At 37.6% G+C, this 20,065-nt stretch overlaps 1 protein-coding gene across 8 annotated transcripts in view; it reads left to right on the top strand.

Annotated features, from left to right (window-relative positions):
• CPEB3 (cytoplasmic polyadenylation element binding protein 3) overlaps nucleotides 1–10,105 on the top strand; it is an 85,093-nt gene extending 74,988 nt beyond the window's left edge. For all 8 annotated transcript variants that reach the window (XM_029958615.1, XM_029958613.1, XM_029958616.1 and 5 more), the window contains 3 exons: nucleotides 251–365; nucleotides 3,036–3,217; nucleotides 6,109–10,105. In XM_029958615.1, the coding sequence (XP_029814475.1) occupies nucleotides 251–365; nucleotides 3,036–3,217; nucleotides 6,109–6,336 (525 nt within the window). In that variant the 3' untranslated portion in view covers nucleotides 6,337–10,105. The remainder of the gene's footprint in view (nucleotides 1–250; nucleotides 366–3,035; nucleotides 3,218–6,108) is intronic.
• The last annotated feature ends 9,960 nt before the right edge of the window (nucleotides 10,106–20,065 follow it).

Here is a 20,065-nt window from a genome sequence, read left to right on the forward strand (position 1 = left end):
GCAGGGGATTAATGAGGGTGGGAGTTTGCAATGGTGAAATTTAACTCAAGTCTGGCCTCTAGAGGTGGTAAATGAATTGTCCACCTTCTTTTGGACACTTATATAAGCAATGTTCTCACATTGTTTTGGTGCTCATGCCACCGATTTACTGTCTTCATCAAATTAAAATTTTGGTTTTAATTATAGAAGGATTTGGCAGTTTCTTAATTAAGTGGCCAAGTTCCTCGACTAAAAACAGTCCTTAATACAGGTGCAAATTCGACCTTGGAACCTAAGTGACAGTGACTTTGTGATGGATGGGTCTCAGCCTTTGGATCCAAGAAAAACAATCTTTGTTGGAGGAGTTCCACGGCCCCTCCGAGCTGGTGAGTAGGAGGAAAACGTAGGCATGTAGTAGGGGGGGCCAGATTAAGTAGAAAAATGTGTAAAAGAACAGAAGATATACCATGTCTTTTCCACAGATCACAGCTTGGTTTGTAAGTCAAGGGGTCTCTTCCTGTCTGCAGAATACAAACCGTGAACATTTTTTACCTTTTAAGGTTACTAATGAGGATTGCCAGTAGAAACAGTTTTCCCCATCTTTGCATAATACCTAGAACTAGTCTGATTTTTTTGTAATGTAGACCATCTTAATCCTAACCCTGCATTTGTTTGCTGAGATGCAGACAATTTCCCCTTTCCTTTGACTAGAAGACAAACTTCTCCCAGACTCTTTCCAAACCAATTCCAACGTCAACTCTTTCCCATTTATTCAACCCTTACCCTAATTTTTTCGTGGAGCTATTGTCCTGAAAAAAATTTCTCCCAACCAGGTCTCTTGGTGGCCCCACACTGAAGACCATTTTCCAGGCTCTTTCCTAATGTATTTTTTTCCCTCCATTTCTTTTTCTTCACCCTTAACTCTTTTTCTTCACTTTTATTTGCAGAGCCATAGACAAGACTCCTTAGCCTTTGGCCAGAGGAAAGATTTATCCCAGCTCAGATCTCCTGGCAGCCCCCATTTTGTTTTGAAGGCCCCTTTCAACACCACTCCCAACTGTAGCTCGACACTCGTTTCTTTCTTCCTAACCCTTACGTTTCTGGTGAGCCAATGACAAAGTCATGAAACAAGTCAAGACATTTCTCCTGGCTAGATCTTTTGGCAGCCCTCACTTCTGTTTAGTAGTCCCTCTCCATGCTCACTCCAAGCATGGTTTCTCTTTTTCAACCCGCTCAATCCTAATCCTCGTTTTCCAGGACTGTAGTAGACAAGACCTCTTAGTCACTGTCTGGAAGAAAGACTTCTGAATCAGGTTTCCTTGTAGCCCTCACTTTCCTTTTGCAGCCGCTTTCCAGCCCACTAGAATTTAAGCTCCTCACTTTACCTTTTGCCTAATCCTAAGTCTTTAGGGAAGCTGTACACAAGGTCCCCCAGCCACTGCAGACAGTAAGATTTCTCCTAGTCCAGGTTTCTTGGCAGCTTTCACTTCCCTCTGCATCTTAAAATAAGGCAGAGTTGTAAGATGGTAATTATGTAAATAGTAACAATTAAACATTACCTCATTTCTAATGATAGCCTTTATAAAACTATATGTCATTTGGCCTGTCATAGATCACATTTGAAATGCATTACATTTGAAAACTAATGCCTTTAAATAGTTAACTTCTCCAAAGCAGCCAAACAGTTTCCAGTTTTTCTTGTTTGCAGCTTTAAAGATCTGGTACAGAAGTTTTTCCTAAGATATCTGAGCACTGCATGGTCTCCTTGCCCTGGAATCCTGTGTATTCTTTGTCCATTGGCAAGAGTAACTTAGTGGAACTACTGTTGTAAATGTCTTTAATTGTTCCTGATGTTTATTCTGTACTGTCATTTTCTGAGATCACTACCCACATGATGATTCCAAATCATTAGAAAGCAGAAGAATCTACTAGTGACTACATTATGCTGATAGCTTTTCCTTACTGTTTGGAGCAAGAGTATTACCTGGTTTGGTAGAATGAGTCACACACAGATTTATACAAACACAGATACCTACTCAATTTAAAATTGTCTCTATCCTATGTATAATTTATTAGTCAGAATTTTGTGAAAACTACAAGGATTTAAATATTTAGGGTGGGTTTTTTTCATTTTATTTTGCCTAGCTAAATTGTAACTCACTACAGAAAGTGTTTTCACACATTAGCACTAGAAGATGGCTGACTTGGCAGGGCCTATACAGGTCCCACTATTTTGTGTTGTCCATCTGACAAATTTCTTTGCCTGTGAGCTTTTACAGACAGAGAACTTGGCTCAGTGACCATATGTCCTTGCACAGTTCACATGCCTTTCTCTGCTTTCTTCAGCCTCTCTTTCACTTCCTTCAGTTCTTTCCCTTAACTTTCCTTCTGTGTGTTTCCTCAGCCATGCACTCAACCTGTCTTATTTTATGAATGATATTTCTGACTTCTTTACAGTTATTCTTAGTATCAGAAAAAGCAACAAATCATTTTAAAAGATCCATGAGCAAGATAATGTTCCACCAAAATACTAATTTAAGTTGCACCGAAAATGTAGGCTTGCTTTACCTGTAGTAACATCTGATGTTTCACAATTTTTTGTTTCAAATGTAAAACACCTCTTTAATGTCTTTTGAACCTTAGTACTTGGGGCAAAATATCAGATCCTAAATATAGAAATATCTCCAAGTGATTTTACATGCAAACTAGCATTAAGAAGCCTGGCTGGAGCTACCTGATACCTAATACCAGAGTTTTAATTTATAGTATTGTAAATTCTAGTTGATCTGATACCTGCTTTAACAGTGTAACTCTGCATATTTTTCACACTTCAGTCACACCAAGTTTCTTTTTACAGACTCTATTTTTTGCCTTATATTTTACTATCGTTCATGTAGAGTTGATTCAATCTGTTAAAACCAGCATTTCAGTTTGCAGTTTTAGACTTTGGAGGACAAGTATGCTTAGGCAAATAGTGCTTTTTTAAATGCAGCAATCCAAATGCAACACTATTACTTATGTTAAATCTATCATATTTAACAATTGACTTCTTGCAGTTGAATTGGCAATGATTATGGACCGTTTATATGGAGGTGTCTGCTATGCTGGCATTGATACAGACCCAGAGTTGAAGTATCCAAAAGGTGCTGGCAGAGTGGCTTTCTCCAACCAGCAGAGCTATATTGCTGCTATCAGTGCTCGCTTTGTCCAGCTCCAACATAATGACATTGATAAACGGGTAAGTAAAATAGCGTGGAACAGAATGGTTGTTACGAAACTGTACAGAAATTAAAATCATTATTATTAACAACGTGTTGGAGAACACTGTAAATTCTGTTCTTCAGATGACATATGTCAATTTTTAAGAGCTTATTTAAGCATCTAAAGCAGAGTCAAAAAAATATTTCAGACATGTTTAGCACTAAAAGTTGAAAATGGTTGTAAGTACATTTGCTCTTGGTTTTGTTTTGAATTCTGTAGGTCAAATTCCACAGCATTTCCCAGCTTCTTTCTCTTCCCTTAGATGTTTGCTCATTCTGCATCAATGGTTTTTATTTTGGTGATTACTTATATAGCTTCTGACACTTTTGCTGTTATGAGGCACCATTTTCTGTCAGTAGTGTATGTCTAGACTTGATGTCCCTAAAGCGGAGGTTTATTGTAAGTAAAATAGGTGATGCTGACCTCGAAAGTCTTGAACATTATTTAAGTAAAACCATATGCCAATAGATGCTTGATAGGCAGAAGGGGGGGAAATTACTTGGTTTTGTTCAGTCAATATGAAATCCTGGTTTCTGAAGGGCTTTTCAAGTATAGAGTGAAGTTCGCTTAAATCTGAGTTAAATACATTAGAAGAAAACATTACTTGATTTCCAAGATATTTTTCCTTTGGACCTTCTATCTTCACCTCTTGATTACACATACAAACAACACCCATGTTTTTGAGGGCCCAGCAATTTAGAGTTATTCAGAAGAACATACAGCATGCACTGCTGCAAAGTATTTTTCCAGTAGGGATGACTTGTTTTCTCCTTAATCTGATATAAATTGTTTCTTCAGAAGTTAGTTTAACAGGTATTGGGTGTGTCTGTTATGTGCACTATGCATATGAATCCACACTGCTGCAACGTTTGAAATACATCTCTTTAAAAATCTGAATTGAACTTTGTGTCAGATTCAAGGAGGTCATGGAGTTATAAGTCCTCAAATAATTTTCTGTGGTGCTGTACACCATATTACATTAACTAAGACAAGGCTATTCCTAAAGATTTCTTGTCCATTGAATTCTGAAAAATCTTAGATTGGGAAGAGTCTCAATCACATGTTGAACACTTTGAGATTTATATACCAGCCATGCTTACAAGGGGTTTCTTTCTAAGCTTTAGGGTAGAGCCACAAAAGATGCTAGCCAGTAGTTTTTTTAACAGTCACTTCCTTTTTCACTTGGTTGATTGATAATTTAAGTTTATTTAATTATCTCTTAGCTGTTTTGAATAGGTTTATCTGTGAGTTTGAAGAAGTATGAAGTCTCTTAATAAGTCCTTAAATCTTAGTTTTTAAAATCTAATAGATTGAAATCCCTGGACTGTACAGCATACATTCCTAAAATCATTTCACTAGTAACCAAAGCAAGAAAAGACATGAGAGAGCAAGAGACTCTATTTCAGGCCTTTGCAATTCATGCTTGGGAAATGTGAGTAGGTGGGGATCTAGAGCTGTGTTGGACATTGGACCTGCTTTCTTCCAATTTCATTTGAGACAGTGCTGTTTTATTTTACAGGATGCTTCTAATTTTAGTGATATGGCATCTGATATGCAAAATGGCAGTTATTCAGACTTGTTCCATGCAATGCTGGTAGCACGGTATAATTAAAAAAACCAGATTGGCAGCCCTACCTGTTAAATAGGCAAGAAATATCATTCACTATAGGAGCTTTACTTCAAATGAGTAACATTTGTTGAAGTGTGATCAGTTTAAGCTGAAGTAAAATACAGCATAAAGCTTTTGTGGAGAATGCTTCTTGTCATTCAGCTTAACATCTTTTTCTGTGTTTCTTTAACTTTGTATGTATTTAAGTGTCATTACTAGAGTCAGGTTTTCCTTGCAGTATACAAATTGTGCCAGACTAGCACTTGTGCAGTTACAGCAAAATTATTTATAATAAATGTGTATTTAAATTTTTCTGTGTCTTCTAATGCAGTTGACTGTACTTCAGCTACTTTATAAATAGCATCATAGAGCTGTAAGAATTATACATGCATGAACTAATGATTTCCCTGGAATGAACGAGCACTCAAGATAAATGTGTAGGCATGACTTGATTCATAGGAACAGACACACAGGAAAGAACTTACATGTTGTCAGCTCCTGTAATAGCATTATTGCAAGTGTCTAGTCATTCGTCAGCCCTGCTGTGTTTGGCACAAGTGCTTTAAAAACAAAAAGCATTCCAGCCCCAAGATGTTTACAACTCAGTGTAGGACAAAAGTCATCAGCTCTCCAGCCTGTTTGTACTTGATGGCAAGGCCTTAGTTGGAATTACTGTGAAATGTTGTTGCACTGCAAGAGCTAAAAATCTTTAGCTAGTGATTTTTGCCTACAGAATTAAGAGTATTTAATACAAGTACCTTTAATTTTGTTCAATTTGAATCTCTTATCAGTCTGGTCCTGCATCTTGCAATTCACAAAAAAACAAAAGGAAAAAAATCTTCTCTGGAAAAAAAACCGTCTGAAGTTTAGAAATATAATTTTGTTCTTTATAATTTTTCTTCCCAAATGCTTCTCTGTGGCCTGTCCCCGTAACAACTGTATTAACTGTATTCCTGGAGTTTTCTTAGACGGTGGGAAAATCCTCTCAGATGCTATTTTTGCTGTACTTCCATCTTAGTACTTTCCCCCACCTCACTTTTCCAAGAAAAAGTTACAAAAGCACACCCTTCTTTCTTGAGATTTTCTGACAGATAAAGTGGTTGGTATGAAAATTCAAATACCAACCTCTTGGGTTAATCCCGCATCAGTTGAAAACCTTCAATAGTGTCAAAAAAAATTAAAATATTACTTTTTTTTCTGTTCATGCTTATCAAAAGTATGAAATTTCCTTATAGCTGTTCTTCTTCTTCCTGGTGCAGGTGGAAGTGAAGCCATATGTGCTGGATGATCAGATGTGTGACGAATGCCAGGGCACTCGCTGTGGTGGAAAATTTGCTCCGTTCTTTTGTGCCAACGTGACCTGTTTGCAGTATTACTGTGAATACTGCTGGGCAAGCATACACTCTCGTGCTGGGCGGGAGTTCCACAAACCACTGGTAAAGGAGGGAGGCGACCGGCCCCGCCACGTCCCGTTCCGCTGGAGCTGAACCCCAGGCCTCGCCCAGCAACAAGTACTGGAGTAAATAAAATTGAGTGAAAAGAGAGCGCTGCCTCAGGGCTTAGTGTTCTGGAAATCTGTGCATTCGTCCTCGACTTTAATGAAGAGATGGGTCTTTTTATTACTATTATTATTATTTACAGTCACATTACTGAACTCAGTGTCCAGTATAATACAAACCGGCAGAGTGTAACTGTACTGATTTTGCACTTTGATTCACACAAACATCTGCTTGGTACCTTAATTTCCTACACAAGACTTGTCACTAGTGACATTATGTAGACTGCCATTCTCATCAGCCTTCACTGGGCTGATGTGTATGTGATGAAGATTTTTTTAATATAATTATAATTATTTTTATTTTTAAACTGGAGCATGCACTTATTTTCAGAAATTTAGACTTGCCCCTAGCAGATGACTTTACCAAAGGTAATATTCACAAGTAGGTGGCAGATGTAGCAAAAACTTAAACAGATATTCAGCAATCGTTAGTTTGGGTCATTTAGAGTAGTAATAACCCTTAAAGAAAATAAGCCTTTAGTTGCTCTCCATTTTGACTTGTAAGGATGATACCTCATAAGCTGGATCAGACTTTTTTCTTTTGTTTTGCTGAGGGTTTTTTTTGTTTGTTTTGTTTTGTTGGGTTTTTTTGTTTTGTTTTGTTAGGTCTTTTAGTGTTATGTAAATGTATGCTGCAATAGCTTTTGCTGCTATTAAAATGGTATTACTAATACCATAATACTCTATTCAGGCTAGGGTATCAATTAAAAATGAATATGTGATTAAAATAGTGATGGCTGCTGAAAGGAGATCAGTATAGCATACAGAAAAGCTTCCAAGGAAGGTCAATATTTTTTGACTGCATGTTTACTTAATCAGGTTGCTGCATGCAATAAATTTTATATATGTCTAATATAAAACCTGCCCACAATGCACAAATTATGAATCTTCGTAGGCTACAAAATGCTCAGTAACAAAAAAAAATTGATTACTGACTGGAGGAAGGCATGCCTCAGTAAATGTAATGCTTCTGAAATTAGGATCAGCCCATTACAGAATGACCTGTATTACAACAAATATAAAAACTAGCTGTAGGATATTCTTAAAACAAATTTGTGGATGGTAGATGAAGTACTTTGCGGTGCTCTGTTATATATCGTGCAATTTATTTTATATAGTAAAGTGATTATGTCTAGTACTGTGATCAAACTTAACTGTTAAAGCCTCTGTATCCGACATTAACACATTTTTGACAGTTCATAACAGGTACATAAACAGAAATGAGCTCTTAGATACAATCTCTCTCCTAATGCTTGCATCATTTCCGTAGCTGCAGACCGTGTCCAGAAAACCAAAGAGCTCATGTTAGCGTACATACACTACCGATTAGATAGTCTGTCAAACTAATAACCTAGGCACATTTAAGGAAGTTAGGAAAAAAAGTGGTGCTAAAGAAATGTCTGCATATAAAAGTAACATGAGATGTCTGCTCTGTGGATGTGGCGTTATCTCTCTAATCCCTGGATGTATCCTGTGAAGCTTGAATACAATTAAGACCTGCTAATACAGTGGACATTTTTTTAGCATGAACTATGGGGCTGCAGATAGCATATAAATATAAACACACTTGGTATACTAATGATTGTGAGAATGTGTACACTATTTTTTTCTTCTTTTTCCTCCTTTGTTTTTGCAGTTCTGGGGACAATCTGACTGGATATGACACCGCATAGTAGATTTAAATGTTCTGGGTTTTGTTTGTTGTGATGTCCTTCTTTGTGTCTACTTTAGTAAGTTGGTTTTCCCAATGTTTAGTTGCAAGTATTGGCTTTGAAAGGATTTTTCTGTTTTTGGAGAAAAAAAAAAGAAAAAATAGTTTTTTACTGGTTTAAAATGCTTATTATAATTATCCCTTTTGAAGTTACTTCTGGGCGGTTTTGTGATATTGCTTTTCCCAGCCCAGGTGTCTTTTCTGTTTTTTTTCATCTGTACAAGACATTTTGTTATGCACTACTTTTTGTATCTAGACAGTTTTCAACAGTCGGCTGATGATTTTTTTTAAAGAAAAAGGCATGCTTTCTGACTGACATGATCTTTTGCAATACCTCAATTTTGAAATATAGGAAAGAAAATGATATTTTCTAAGTAAGTTTATTCAGAAAAATATATATTAATTTAATTCTGCAAGAAAAATGATTTAACAGATGGGTAACTTTATTTTTTTCATGCTTATTTGAGTTTTTTTGAAAATGAAGAAGTTAGAGCTTTATAACTGTAATATTAAAGATCATAGCTAACCTACAGAAATCTACCTAATTATGTGAAAGAAGTAAATCTTTTTGAAGAAATACCCCTCTTTCATGTAGAAAAATACCCCCAGAGAGAAAGAGAGCGAGAGAGAGAGAGAGAGAAGCTGGAAAATGTACAATATAGCATAATGTTGGATTAAATCTGAAACAAAATCATCATAAAGGACAGATGTAAACACAAACTCCATTTGGTGCTGAAAGTTGTGAATAGAAGGTGAAAAAATATTTTCCCTTAATTTGTATATTTATAATCAAGTGTGATTATGCACGACTGACCAGAATTGTGAGAGTTCTTCTGTTTGTATTTTTTTAAAGAGAACTTTTTTTAGTTTATTAAATTATGACATGCTCCCTTTTGTTTTGTAAATGAATGTGCCCCTGAGTTGTTAATATGTTATATTAAAAGAGGGTCCTTCAAAAAAAGTTATTTTTTAAAATATGGAGTTCTGAACTGCAACTTGACTAAGAAGCCCCTGGGTACAACAGGTCCTATTGTGGCCTTTTCTGATGTGAGACTTGAACTAGTCGATTTTTTTGAAGGCTAACCTAACCTCGACTATTTGTTGTTATGTGCAATACTGTTTGTACTGTTTGTATAAAAAAAAAGAAAAATGAAAAGAAAAAAGGCATAAATCTTTATTGCAGATTTATTTTCATTGCAGACTTTAGACATTGTGATTCACTAAAATCATTTTTCTACTGTCAAATATGTACCTTTTCTTCATGCTGGTATTTTTTCAATAGTAATGTAGCCTTTGTACTGAGACAAATTTTCATTGTTATTTTTAGAAAGATTTTTTGCTAAGAAAAAAATTAAACATATTTACATATTTTTCATTTTTATTTCGTATTTTCTTTAAGGAGTGCTTTCTCAACCATTAATATAGTTGTTTCTGGGAGAGACTTTCATATCTGGTCAATGTCATTAATATTATTTTGTATTTTTACTTGGAATAAATTAATTTTATGATGCTGATTCTTTAAAAGTTTATTTTTTTCATTTTCAGTTATTTTTGAAGCTAAAATCTTTGTAATATTGTTACTAAAGTGTCTAGTTTTTTGAAATGCAAAGCTTTATGTATTAACTTGCTGATGTGGTTTACAATAGTGTGGCAATGATGAAAATGGTTGGTTATGTAAAGTGATTGGAAAATTGTAACAAAGAATTGGGCAATAAAATGACAGAATGAAGCAGAAAAAACGTGATATTTTGAAAAGCCTTTTCCTTTATCAAAATGATTTAGGGAGATAATAGGGATGTCACAGTACCAGTTCGCTGTCTAGATTTATACACCACCAGTGTTGATGAAACTATTGCCGTTATAAGGAACTAAATCTATTGAACAATGGGTTTTTGACCCTGCCCATTCAGCATAATTCTTCATTACTTTTCTTGTCATGAACTCAATAAACTCTCTTTTCGGTAGCCTTAGATTGAACCTCCTAAAATATCTCTTCTTCATTGTATTTTGCCACCATGTTATTTATTTAATTAAATTGCCCCTTTCCTGCACACCTTCCTTTCTGCTTGCGTTTCTCAGTGGCAGCATGGAGCAGACTGTCGGTGCCCACACCATTTTCTAACCCAGTTACCACAGGCTTTGGTAGCTGCCCAGTTGATGCAAAACACTCTCAGTCCATTTCCTGGTGGCAATGCAGTAACCCCGTATTGCCGCCACCTCTGAACATCCGTTCAGCTTCTTTGTCTTTCTCTGTTCTTCTCTGCCTCTCTTGTGTCTTTGTCCTTTTTTCTTTTGTATTGGCAATACCAAGGGCCAGTATCAGAACACTTTCCACCTCCATTTACATCACCTTTGTTTCCCCATGCAGCCAGAAGAAACCCCTTCCTGAAGCCAGTGACTCTCTGTTCTGGCACCTGAAACAATCCAGACTAAAACTGGTGTTGCGTAACCAGGGCATACAATGGCTTTCTCTAGACAAAACTATTGCTTCCCCAAGCTACTGATGACCTTTTAGACTAACTTAATCTAGAGTGTTAGAGTGGCTCCTCGGTAACTTGTGGGAAGAAATGTGCCCAGAGTTGGTCTATTGTGTATCCTCTGTGTGTTCAGTTCTGTAAGTAATGTATAGACTAGATCAAATAGTGAAGTAAAATTTAGACTCAAATTAGGTACTACTGGTTGGAATGTACGCAAATTGCAAACAAAGGAGATTAAGGAATGAAGAGGGAATAAAAAATTCCTGCTAAGTGGTACAAAGTTTATGCTTATATTTCTGCCGACATGCTTGTATTTTATAGCCTGCTAGCAAGGCATGGGCTAAAACAAATTGTATTGCAAATATGCAGTTAGCAAATAACTTTGCTGATTTCACTATCTGTTAGAGTAGTAAAAAAAAAAAAAAAAGAAAAAGAAAAAAAAAAGGCGCTTAACTGGGAAAAGCTCCCATGTTAATATTTCAGTATTGTGACATCTCTACTTGCAAGGTATGAGTGAAAGATTAGTCACAGATTTGTAGAAATGTCTCTTTTGTTTAATCTGGCTTGTATGTAGTTGCTTTTATGCTAGTTTGTATGATGTCAGCTAAACCCTTTTTCTTTTCCTTCCTTCCTTTCTTTTTTTTTTAAACAAACTTCTTAATCTCTGCTGCTATAGTGTTCTATCATACCACAGAGTATTTTATATTCATGTTAGTGACTACTCTATACCCCAAATGGGTAGCTGGTCAGAAATCACATTGGTCACATAATTCTGACACACTCAAATTTACATGAGAAAAAGTTCATCAGTAAGTGGAAAACCAGGGTGCTAATAAGAGATAATTTTTGCTCTTTTTTCTTTCCTGGATATAGTTCTGTTGGGGTATAAAGTATTAGATATTTGTAATTTTACTGTCAAACTAATGGACATAACTTTTAGAACATTCACAGCTAAGATCTCTGTACTTGTTTTTCAACTAATTTTAAATGTACTGTATCTTTTATTACATGTTCTCCTAGATTGTTTTTGCTAGTAATTCTAACAAGGCTTCTTCCTTTTTGGCTTGGACTAATGCTTGTATGGAACTGCAGTACTGTGACTAAACATGGAGCTCAATGCTGCTATTGCTTACAACTGCTTAAACTTTGTAGTTTGGACTTTATTTTTTTCTGTAATAACTTATTAAATATAGTTGTATGAAGTACTGATATTTGTCATCCTTTGCACATGCTAAGGAAATCTTGGGATATGCATTATGGGAATGTATACTAGATACAAAACCCCCAAAACTTGTACTGGAGAACTGTTTACACTGGATAAGGTTAAGCAGAGAAACAACTTACACGCACACAAACTGTCTTTTCTAGTTATTTTGTAATGCAATATATGATCCACTTATGTTTTCTCTCTAAAATGGAAAAGCCACACTTGCTAAGTTATTTATTATGCTAAGATGAAGGTAAATACAAAAATACATGTGATGGAAATATTTCTGAGAATGTAGTTTCCCCCACAAAATGCAGCATCAAGAGCCATGAGAACAGGAAGTGTTGAATTATTTTCTCTGAGCTTAAGAAAAATTGCTGGCAAAGATATACTGCACTCCTTTATTAGAAGTTTAACAATGTTTGCAGGCTAGGGATTAGAATGATCAGTAAAAAAAAAAGAAAAAGTCACCACAACAGTAGTTTATAATGACTTATTTTTTAAGAATAGGAGACAAAGTTCAGTGATACAGCTGTGTGGAACTGCACAGAATATTTCTTTGAAAAAAATATGAATTCTGCTATGTCAGGGCAAGTGAAGACCACAAGAATGGTGCATGGTCTATGTCACCGCTTTCTTTCAATGTCTACATAAATGCAGCTCAAGAACCCTGCTGGAACCGAGTAGGATTACACCAGAAATTAAATGCCCTTTGGAAACTACAAAAAGCTGATGAGGTTACCTGTGCTAAGTATTGTGAAAGCTCTTTAGTGTGCAGAGCCCTGTGGCTTTTGTTGCTCTAATTTGTCCTGATATTACCTGGTGCAATATCTCATATGTGAACTTGATTTCAAACTGGTAGTGAATAATTATAACTTTCAGGAGAATGGTCTACTGACTGCTCTTCCAGGAGAAGTGCTTTTACAAGACAGTGATCTGTAATATGAATTCCAGTAGTGAATGAATGGATGAGAAGTTGTAGGCTTCTCATCACTTCAGAGCTGAATTTGAGAAGGGAGTTCTTATGAACATCTTCCAATTAATGAGTGTTAAGTTGCTAATTATAGCCTTTCACTGTACGATGTTCCAAGTCCATCCAGACAAAAATCAGTCTGGGTTTACCCCCTCTTCAGTTACAGAGAACAATTGTTCCTGTGGACCTTCTAATCCCCAATCCTTCCCTTACTGATAAAGTAAGCCATACCTCTTGCAAGGTACACTGAAAATGACAATCTCCCTTCTCCAGCTGATAAAAGCATTTAACTCAGACTTTGCTTGCATTAAAGGTTGCAGTAACCTAATTTAAACCAATGCACTTAAGTATGAAGGGCTGCCTGGCCTTTTTTTGCCTCTGGTTTGTATGTGTTATTTTGGCAAACTTAAACTGAACTAAAATAGCTACCTGTATGACTCTTGAAGCTTTGTATTAAGCTTATTTAGACATGCTTCTAAGCTAAGCATTTTGCATTCAAGACACCAAAGCAACATGTCCCTCCTCACACAGACCTGCAGAAAAAGCCAGAGCTTAGCTCTTAAAAGCCATAATCTGCTTTCCTCTGTTTAGCAAAAGATAAACAGCAGGAGCACATGGGGAGAATTGCTACATTCTCTCCTAGGGCTGAACCAAGGAATGAGTTTTAAAACATGCAACCTATGCAACCTGCTTTCATAAAAGTGTTAAGAGCTATTTGAAAACCCCTGTGCCACACAGTTCTATTATGAACACATGACAAAGTTGCCTGCACCAGCTGCACATGCAGATGATGGCTGTTCAAATGAATTTTCTCTCACTCCCCAGGGGCAAGCAAGTTTTTGCAGTTTATCTTGAGGTAACAAACTGTACCTACAACAGTTAGAGAAGGAAACATGATAAAGGTCCCCAAATATCCCCCTTTTCCTGTTTTTGAAGGAGAAATAAACCGTTAGCAAGTATGAAGTCATATGGCAGGCCCTTGGCAGTAGTTAGGACAGAATTCCTGTTGTTTTCCCCAGAGCACAGTAACTTCTCAATGTGTCTGTGCCTACCATTCATTGAGTGCCATGGTAGGCACTTGGGGCTAAATCAGTAAGATCAAGTATCCATTTACTGCTTCTGGGAGCTTGAGTGATATTTATTTGCTACCAGCTTCCTAAAATCCCCTTCCAGCTGCTGCCTGGCATTGCTTGGACCTGTGTTTTTGTGAACAGAAATTTATAAAACTGCTTTTGTCCTAATACTTCTCAATTGTTCAATAACCTAAGATCTACTTAGATTCTCAGGGTATTCCTGCAGGCCTAAACACATAAAGCACTTGCGAACATATTTATCAGCCCATGTTTCACATACAGGAGAACAGTGTTTTCTCCTTCTCTATCCAATAGCCTGAGCAGTCAAAACACTTGGGGATATTTTTATTTTTTGCTATTTTCTTTTTCACGATTTCCTGCACTCTGGAGCAAGAAGTTAACCTTTTTGTTCGTGGTTGTAGCAACCACTCTTAACTCTTTGATGACACGTACTTTGATCACTACCAAGTGAAGAAAAATGGTCTCTGGAACAGCATAAACATCACCACTAAGGTAAATAATCAAAATATTTGTTAATGAAGTTACATGTAACTACATTGTGCCCTCTGATACACCTTCTTGACTTGCTTGCCAGCTTCCACAAGTACCCATTGAAATAAAAGTCTGAAAGAGAGAGAGGGTTGATACAATTCATATGCAAAATAATTCTGCAAAATACTGCCAAAAACCATGGCAAAGATACAATTCATGATCTCATCTCATCTGGTCTCCAAGATCTTTGCTTTCAAAGTTACAAAAAGGCCTCTAATCTCACTGTCAGACTACAGAGCATGGGCAGTGTCAAATAACAAACGTGAAATTCTAAGAGATGGACGAAATCTTGTTCATGACATACCTTATTCCTCCAGCTGTGCCTGGTGCACATTGTTGTAGTCAGAGCCCACATCACAGACTCACAGCATACACACATGTGCCAGAAATGTCCTGCTGAGCATTCTGCCTCTGCCTTTCTTGCTTTGGACGAGACCTGCATGCTGTCACTTGTAAATTGTCACCAGTTTATGAACGAGTGACCAGCAATGGTAATATTTCTTTGCTCCTCTCAAAGAGCACCAAAATAATACTGGGATGTTAGTAAGATGATATTGCACAATGAGAAGGATTTTACCTAAAGAGATTATCTGTAGGGAGTAAAGTTCAGTGTAGTCACAACTTACTCTAGAAGGCAATTAGATTCCCGGTTAAAAGACATGACACATATTCTAATTTGTGGGTGACTGGCTGTTGGTTTCTTTTCCCCATTATCTACCTGTTGTAGAATTTGTCACAGCTCAGAGCTGGACAGTTTTACTTCTTACAGTCACATCCCTTTATCTGCAACCGTGAACAAAGAAAACCAAAAGCATTTCCCCCCTTAAGATTTGCTACAAATATTAAAAATGTAAATGTATTTTAACAACACCAACCAACATTTTACCTCTGTATAACAAGCTCATTATATGCTGAACACATTAATGTGGAATCACTTTCTAACAAAAATGGAATGTAATATCAAAGCCCAAAACAATACATAAAATATAAGGGAACAGAGTATTGTTCTAACTAATTTGAAAACAGAATTCTACCTTACGGTTGTCAGTGGGACTCCACCAGAAAATGTTTCAACTTTTGTGTCGTTCTCATCCACTCCAGCTTTAGACAAACACTAATGTTACTCTGTTACTTTACAGCTATCTAACTAAACAGGTTCTAGCCTAGGAAATGCCTGCTCATGGCTTTTTAACTTACTTAATTGAACCTAATAACCTGCAAGTGTGAGCTAGCAAGGGTCAGGTGAGAAGGAATGGGGAAAGGTTTAGTCCATTTTATCTCCATTTTAATTAATGTTTTATCTAGAAAAATTTCACTCTGACAGAAATAAGCAGGAGAATTTGATACTCATTATATCAGGAGCTCAGAAATAGGACAGAAACCAGAACCAAGGGCTCCTCCCTCCCAAGGAGTGTCCAAGCCTTTTAATTAGTAAGTCATTTCTGTGCTCCCACCCTCTTAGTCCAGAGAATTCATTTTATATAGAAGTGAAACAACACAAAGCAAAAGCCCTCCTCCAGTCACAGGCAGCATAACCCAAGGTATCGCTACTGTCATGAGTGTGAAATGTTCTCTGTGATAACACACCCTGAAAAGCAACTAAATAAGCCAATGCTAAAGCAACCTGAGTATTTCTGCATCACATTATTTACTTACAGGTGCCTAATGCAAGGACATGGATTATGCTCTAGCCACCACAAACAAAACACTTAGACACAGTGATGCTCGAATTCAACAACATCAACATAAATTTGTGGATTCAGCTTTGGTTTTCCTTTCCTCAGCTGAGATTTTTTATATGCTGAAATGTTTACACTAGGTGCTTAGGTTGTTCTAGTCAAAGATTCCAAGTATTGACACTAGAGCATAGCAGAAAACATATACTCCAGCAAGCACTGAAAAAAAAAGACCTGCCACAGAGAGGAAAAGGACATTAAAGTCTTGAAGTGCTGTAGAATTCTATGAGGCAAAAAAAAATAAAAACAAGCAATAATGCAGCCACCCCACCCCAATCCTAAAAAGGACAAAAAAGCAAATCCAGAGATTTGCACTTTTTAGCACTTTTCTGTAAAGAGAGTTTAGAGGCAGAGAAGTACCATGTAATGAAGGCCATGTAATGAAAGCACTATGCTCAGAGCACACAGGATATAAACATGAGAATATGTAATGGTGTCTTGCTAATGTTTTATTCTGGAAAAATCTGTAAGATACCAGGAAACTTATTGCTAGAATTCCTTCAGTAATACTGCTTCAATCACTGCCCTGAAAAAAGTTTAGTATAGACTATATAGCCAGAAGGCCAGAAAAAAACCTGGTCATGAGGAGATATGACTTACTGAGTGTGGAAATTTCTACACAATTATATAACCCAGTAACTCCTGTAGTTAACTCACTACTGTGTAATGGCTGCTGACAGCTAATCCTCAGTGAAGCCAGGGGTTGTATGAGACAAAGGAAAACAAATGCTAAAATATCTGATATCCTCCACATTTGTCAAACTATTCACACACAATGTATTTAAAAAAACCACTAAATCTTAAATTTACATCCATCCTATGAGTCTGAGCTCCACTCAGCAGAGCTTATAGAGTGTACAGTAAGTGTATAACATAAGAGGAAAAGCAGCAAACTGTGGGGGAGGATGAATCTCTTCTGCAGTTTAGCTTTGTATTAGCACAGTGTCTCAGACGTGCAAAAGGGCTGTTCATACAAAACATAGTTCAGTGTGCCTTTCACAGAGCAACTGCAGCCCTGCACTGAAGGTGCCTGCCACTGCTCTAAAGTAGGACAACAACATCTGTTTGGGAAAGGATGTTAAGGAACATAATTTCTGCCTTGTGTTTGATTTCTTATTTCTGAATGACATGTGAGGGCAGATAGGTGACAATGGCCTTTCCACTGAGGAGCGATGCCAAAACAGGACAACACTACGTGACATTCTCCTTTTGGTCTTTCAAGTACCATTCAAACTCATGCTCTCCTAACCTAGTTCGAGTAGAATTTAAAATTATATTTATAGCAGCTTTTCCACTCCGGAAAGCGCCTTTACTTGCAGAAAGGATGTTCTCTGGTAATTAAGTTGTGTATTATAAGCTGCAGTATTGCCTTTGAGCAAAACAGTTTGGGTTAAACCTGCCTGCTTTTGATCCCAATTCCCTAATTATTATGGATCAACTTCTTCACTTGTGTTTCCATCAAGTGTGAAGAGTTCATGGGGATTGGTTGTATCAGTTCTTTTCACAGAGGAATTAAGCTGCATTCAAAATGCTGCAGGAGGTAACGTAGAGTCAGCAAGTAACAGTGCCCTTCTATCAGACAGTCCTCTTAAATCATGCTCTGAAGGAGGGATGTAACAGAAATAGCATTAGCCTGAAGTGAACACTTCATATCAAATACTCAAACTGAATCTTTGCCCAATTCCCGAGCCAATTCTAAATACACTATTGGATTAGAAATTCAGTTGTCATCTGTTTTGTGATTCTAGCAGAAATAGGAGTGTGAGAACAACTCATTGGCCCCAGGAAATGGAGTCAGTGTGCTGTGGAGTCACTCAGCTGCAATATGCAAGTTCTGAAAACTTGATTTTCTCAGCTTCCTAAAGCTCAGGCTGTACAGCTGAGCCAGAACCCATGTGACTGTGAGTCTGCCCAGCTCCTGCTAAAATGGGTTCTCCCTGGCTATCTCCAGCACACATACTGTTCCCACAGACTGAGCCTGTCATCACCAGCTGTGCCACCTGCTTGGACTCCTGGGGCCCTTCTGCAACTCCTATTACCGAGCCATTTACTTGTAATAGCCTCATCTTGGCAGTGGTACAAGGCAGTCAGCAAAGATGCTGCTTCTCTCTGGATCTGAAGAACATGATATCCCTTCTGAGGCTTTTGAAGGTGCTGATACCACCTCTCTGTCAGTTCCACCTCTCCCCACCAGCACAGCCCCAGACATGCTGTAGACCCTTATACATACCTCTCCTTAGATCATCCTCACTCTTAATTATGAGCAGAAGCTTGAACTGCACAGCTGAGGAAAGGAGAGAGCAATACCACACTGTGCTGTCTGCTGTAACCCACAGAGCTATAAGTTCACATTTATTCTACAGAAGCCAGGAAAACCTGTCATAAACTGAACCCCACTTCTTGCTGTTTTGCTTGGATATACTTGGGCTGCACCTGGGAACAGCTGTGGATTTTCTGACAGAGAAGAGATTAGCTACAGCTGACAGAGCTCCCCAGCTACTTGTAGCTTTTCCAGGTGCTTGGAGGAAGAGCTGAAGATATGGTGGGAGGGTGGTGTCCAAGGTGCTCATTTATCCAGACCACTTCTGATGTGAAGTTGCCTTCTGTAGTTACAGACAATTGAAAGGCCCAGGCAGTACTGCAGGAGCTTAGGAGTTTCCTAAGCCCATGATCCTTGTCATTCCGTGTCCCATTTCAGAGACTTGACAGTCTCAAATGCGTAGGCAGGAGGCATAGGAAATCTTATTTTGGTAACTGTGGAACAACTCTCCCCATAGGAGAATGGTGCTGGAATATGTCTGAAGTTCCAGGAGATGAAAAATTGTTTGATGGGTGTGTACAGCAGTGATCCATGATCTGGAAAACCTAGCACTGACCAAGATTCTTCTTATAAAAAGGGCTTGTGTCCCAAAACCTCAATGGAATAGGCAATGATGGTTTTGAAAACAGGAAAGAGTTAAATATATATTTAATGATATAATAAGTAAGTTTACATTATACAGTTGGCTGTAAAAAGCACAGCTTCACAGGAAAAACTGCTTTTGCCATTCTCCCATTTTGAACTGGGCCAGGCTGGACGGTCTGCTCTTCAAGGGAAGGATGTGGTTAAAAAGGAAGAGAAAGGCCTGCACTGTAAGGCAGTACTGTCTCCCTATTATGGGTTCATTCTTCCACAGCCAAGGTGGAAGTGGCAGATGGCCTGCAGACATTTCCTAGTACAAGTGAATACAGGGAAAAAAGATACAATGCATCACTGCCCAGAGAAAAGAGAAACTCCCTCACTCATGTAGGTTATGGTGCAGTAAAGTGAAGGATCCATTTCTTAAAAAAAATCAGGATAAAGAATAGCAGTTTTAAATACATTTCCCTTACCTACAAATGTCCCAAACACTCCTTCCTCTCCCTCAAGATTAATCTGCTATATCTCCACACATCCCTGAACAATATTTATCTCATGTATAGCATGGAGCTGATGTAGCTTCATGTTCTAGTTCAAAGAAGCTTACACATTTCTTTCCCAAACCTGCTGCAAAAGCAATTCCATTTCTAATATATCTTTTGGTTCTTATTCTCTACTGCCCTTTTTAGGCTCTGCAAAACTTCTAAACTTCGTGGAACAAGCACCCAACTTTTTGTGTAAAATTTTTGCCAGTTGGGTAAGTTGAGCTTTTATGCAACCAAGCTAACAAGTCCCAGCTGTAGGAATGCATATTGCTTGGCCTCTCAGAGTAAACCATCGCGTGTTTATTCCCATCAAGTTATCTGTCCAATGCATAAATGATAGACCTTCTCAGGATGGTAGTTAAAGCAGATTTGCTGTCTGTGCTGACAGAGCAAAGCAGGCTACCACTTTTCTACCACAAGAGAGTAAAGCAGAAACGTTGTTAAATTTGGAGGAAGACTCCTGGGAGCCAACATCCGAACAGCTA

The sequence above is a fragment of the Manacus vitellinus genome, unplaced genomic scaffold (genome assembly GCF_001715985.3).
Source record: "Manacus vitellinus isolate BGI_N305 unplaced genomic scaffold, ASM171598v3 scaffold_15_pilon, whole genome shotgun sequence".
In the NCBI taxonomy this organism is placed as follows: domain Eukaryota; kingdom Metazoa; phylum Chordata; class Aves; order Passeriformes; family Pipridae; genus Manacus; species Manacus vitellinus.